Source organism: Cetorhinus maximus, unplaced genomic scaffold (genome assembly GCF_964194155.1).
Source record: "Cetorhinus maximus unplaced genomic scaffold, sCetMax3.hap1.1 HAP1_SCAFFOLD_214, whole genome shotgun sequence".
Taxonomy (NCBI): Eukaryota; Metazoa; Chordata; class Chondrichthyes; order Lamniformes; family Cetorhinidae; genus Cetorhinus; species Cetorhinus maximus.
The window spans coordinates 535831-540073 of NW_027596186.1; the positions used below are offsets into that span (position 1 = coordinate 535831).

Consider the following 4243-nt stretch of genomic DNA (forward strand, 5'->3'; position numbering starts at 1 on the left):
GCTGCCTTCAGGGATCTATGGACATGTACACCAAGGTCCCTCTGATCCTCTATACTTCCTAGGGTCCTACCATTCATTGTGTATTCCCTTGCCGTGTTAGTCCTCCCAAAGTGCATCACCTCTCACTTCTCATGATTAAATTCCATTTGCCACTGCTCTGCCCATCTTACCAGCCATCTATATCTCACTGTAATCTAAGGCTTGCTCCTCACTGTTTACGACACTACCAATTTTCATGTCATCTGCAAACTTACTGATCATACCTCCTATATTCACGTCCAAATCATTAATGTGCACAACAAACAGCAAAGGTCCCAGCACCAATCCTACGGTACACCACTCGTCACAGGCTTCCAATCGCAAAATCAACCTTTGACATCTGCCTCCTGCCACTAAGCCAATTTTGGATCCAATTTGCCAAATTGCCCTTCATCCTGTGGGCTCTTACCACCTTGACCATTCTGCAATGCGGGACCTTGTCAAAAGCCATACTGAAATCCATGTAGACGAGATCAACTGCACTACCCTCATCTACACAACTAGTCACCTCCTCGAAAAACTCCTCCTTCAATTCTCTAGTTAAACACACCTTTTTTGATTACCTGCATAATACCTGTTTGTGGCTCAATGTTTTACCCCTGTGAAGGACCTTGGCACATTGTCTTCATACAGCATCCTTAGCTTCATGATACAAGTTGTTGCTGTCCCTCTTGCCCTCTGGCAGTGCCTCCCTCTCTATCCCTGCCCCCTCCTCCCCATCTCTCTCATCCTGCTCCCCCTCCTCCTCCCCCCCTCTCCGCCTCTCTCACCCTCCTCCCCCTCTCTCTCCCTCTCTCGCCCTGCCCCCTCCTCCCCATCTCTCTCATCCTGCCCCCCTCCTCCTCCCCCTCTCTGCCTCTCTCACCCTCCTCCCCCTCTCTCTCCCTCTCTCGCCCTGCCCCTCTTTTTTATTATTCATTCACGGGATGTGGGCTTCGCTGGCTGGGCCAGCATTTATTGCCCATCCCTAGTTCCCTTGAGAAGGTGGTGCTGAGCAGCCTTCTTGAGCCGCTGCAGTCCATGTGGTGTAGGTACACCCACAGTGCTGTTAGAGAGAGTTCCAGGATTTTGACCCAGCAACAGTGAAGGAACGGCCGATATATTTCCAAGTCAGGATGGCGAGTGACTTGGAGGGGAACTTCCAGGTGGTGGTGTTCCCATCTGTCTGTTGCCCTTGTCCTACTAGATGGCAGAGGTTGTGGGTTTGGAAGGTGCTGTCTAAGGAGCCTTGGTGAATTCCTGCAGTGCATCTTGTAGATGGTACACACTGCTGCTACTGTGCGTCGGTGGTGGAGGGAGTGAATGTGGATGTGGTGCCAGCCAGGTGGGCTGCTTTGTCCTGGATGGTGTCAAGTTTCTTGAGTGTTGTAGGAGCTGCACTGATCCAGACAAGTGGGGAGCATTCCATCACATTCTTGACTTGTGCCTTGTAGATGGTGGGCAGGCTTTGGGGAATCAGGAGGTGAGTTACTCGCTGCAGGATTCCAGCCTCTGACCTGCTCTTGTAGCCACAGTATTTATATGGCTAGTCCAGTTTCTGGTCAATGGTAACCCCAGGATGTTGATAATGGGGGATTCAGTGATGGTAATGCCATTGAACATCAAGGGGCGATGGTTAGATTCTCTCTTGTTGGAGATGGTCATTGCCTGACACTTGTGTGGCGCATGTTACTTGCCACTTGTCAGCCCCAAGCCCGGATATTGTTCAGGACTTGCTGCATTTCTTTCTCTGTTGCCCTCACTTCCTCTCTCTCACCCTCCTGCCCTCCCTCCCTCCCTCTCTGTCTAGGGATGTTTCTGGGGTGAGAGTTAGTTGTGTGTCCTGGGATTGATTGTGCTACTTGCCTTTTCCCCTAGTGGATGCTGAAGGTGATGTGGAGCCAGGACCCTCGGCCCTGATCCTAACCCGTGGAATCGCTGATGAGCATGATGAGGAAGTGGATTCCGATACAGATGACCTGGATCATCACAGTAAGAGGCACAAGCCATTGGGAAGTTTTCAGGGGTATGGGTGACATGGTGTGGTGCGTGGGTCTATTGGTGGGGTATTTGTGGGGATTGTGATGAGGGAGTTCTGGGGTAGTGGGTGCTGCCAGTGAGGCCCAAAGCTGGGGTTATGTTCACATTCAGACTTGAGGTTTGTGTTCAGGGGGATATGCCAGCTGTTCAATATGAAGCTTGTCTAAGTGTTTGTTTTTGGTGAGCAGAGGCAGAGGAGCAGAGCGAGGAACCTGCCTTCCGAAGATACCTGGAACAACGAAAGTGCAGAAACCACACTGCAGCCAGACTGAGAAGAGTTGAACCAGGATTCCAAGCCAAGAGGAGCAACCCTGATTGAATATGAGCAGCCAGCAGCACTCTGCTCCACTGCTGGGACCTTTGTACTCACCAATGGGACCCTGCGGGTTGTTGCTGAGGATTGGGCTGGTGGTGCTAACTTCCATCAGCATTCTGCTCCTCAGGCTACCTGGACACAGCCCGCATGCTGAGTGATTTACTGGGTCAACTCCCCCACCCCTTCCCCTCCCTCAAGCTGGACATGATCTTGTCTCGTCCTCTCCACCTGAATATTTGAGTCTTCTCTTGTCTGTAACTTCAGAAATCATGGTTTTTGAGATATTTATTTTAGAAATAAAGCTTTTATTTCTGTTAAAACTCAGGCATCTCCTTTCTCTGTGTGTGAAGGTGCATGTGTGCAGTGGGGAGAGACGCGTGTTTCTCAGTTAAAAGCAAAAAACTGCGGATGCTGGAAATCCAAAACAAAAATAAAAATACCTGGAAAAACTCAGCAGGTCTGGCAGCATCTGCGGAGAGGAACACAGTTAACATTTCGAGTCCATATGACTCTTCAACATGTTTCTCAGTAACTCAGAACTCTGAAGAGGGTGCAGGAGCAGAGGGACCAGGGTGTATGTGTGCATAAGTCATTGAAGGTGGCAGGACAGATTGCAAGAGCAGTTAATAAAGCATTTTCGAACTTCAGTTACATAGATAGATTGGAGAAGTTGGGACCGTTTTCCTTGAAGAGAAGTTTGAGAGGAGATTTGACAGATATTCAAAATCATGAGTGGTCTGGACAGAGTAGATAGAGACTGTTTCCACTCGTGAAATGATCAAGAATAAGGGCACAGATTTAAAGTAATTGGCAAAAGAAGCAAAAATGATGTGAGGAAAAACTTTTTCACACAGCGTGTGGTTAGAGTCTGGAATGTCTGCCTGAGAGTGTGGTGGAGACCATTCAATCAAGGCCTTCAAAAGGCAGTTAGACTGTTATCTGAAAAGGAAAAATGTGCAGGGTTACGGGGAGAAGGTGGCAGAATGCAACTAGGTGAAATGCACGTTAACAGAGCCAGTGCAAACACCACTGGCTGAATTAGTTCCTCCTGTAAAAAGGTCCACTGAGCAAGAGAAAGACTCCTGACTAAAGAAGTGGGCACGAAGGTGACAGAGGAAGAGCTCAGCATCGTGCTGAAGTTGGAATTCATTGAGGTGGGGGCATAAGGTGATGGATCTGAGGCCTTTGCTGGCGATAGATCATTCAGAGTCAGAGACGAAAGGTTAGAATATTGTCAATATTTAGCAATAGGGAAGATTCAAAGAAGGGAAGGGGTCAAAGGGAAATGCAAGGGGGAAAGGGTCAAGAGACGAGTTGGTACCTGCAAGTTGTTGAAGCTTGTGATCTTTCACACCTGAAAGGAAGATGAAAGTTTTTAAAGTGTCAGTTAAGACGAAGGATGAAATAAAACTGGGACCAGGACAGCTTTGAGACAGTGAGTTGATGCTACTTAAGAGAGGTGGAGAGAGTGTGTGTGGCAGTGCACACGTGTTCATTTCTGGATGCAGTGAGAATTGCAGCTTGAGGAATGCTGGATATTTGGGAGATATCTGTAATCGTGGATGGATCCAAAACACGAAGGGTGCAATTTCATTTGGAACCCTTTTATCACCACCTCACAATCCAAGGCCCCAAACACTCCTAAGTGAAACAGTAATTTATGTATATGTCTTTCAATTTACTAGATTTACTGCTAACAATGGGGTCTGTATATTGGGGGAAACCAAACACAGACTGGGTGACTACTTTGCAAAACGCCTCTGCTCAGTCTATAACCATGACCCTGAGCTTCCAATCGCCTACCATTTTAAATCTCCACCTTGCAGCCACTCTGACCCCTCTGCCCTTGACCTGCCTCAATCATCCAAT

General features: G+C 48.3%; 1 protein-coding gene across 1 annotated transcript in view; it reads left to right on the forward strand.

The window, feature by feature from the left end:
* Positions 1–2694, forward strand: part of gpn1 (GPN-loop GTPase 1) — a 71340-nt gene extending 68646 nt beyond the window's left edge. The window contains exons 13-14 of the mRNA XM_078535030.1: positions 1897–2010; positions 2247–2694. Coding sequence (XP_078391156.1) covers positions 1897–2010; positions 2247–2377 — 245 coding nt within the window. The 3' untranslated portion in view covers positions 2378–2694. The remainder of the gene's footprint in view (positions 1–1896; positions 2011–2246) is intronic.
* The last annotated feature ends 1549 nt before the right edge of the window (positions 2695–4243 follow it).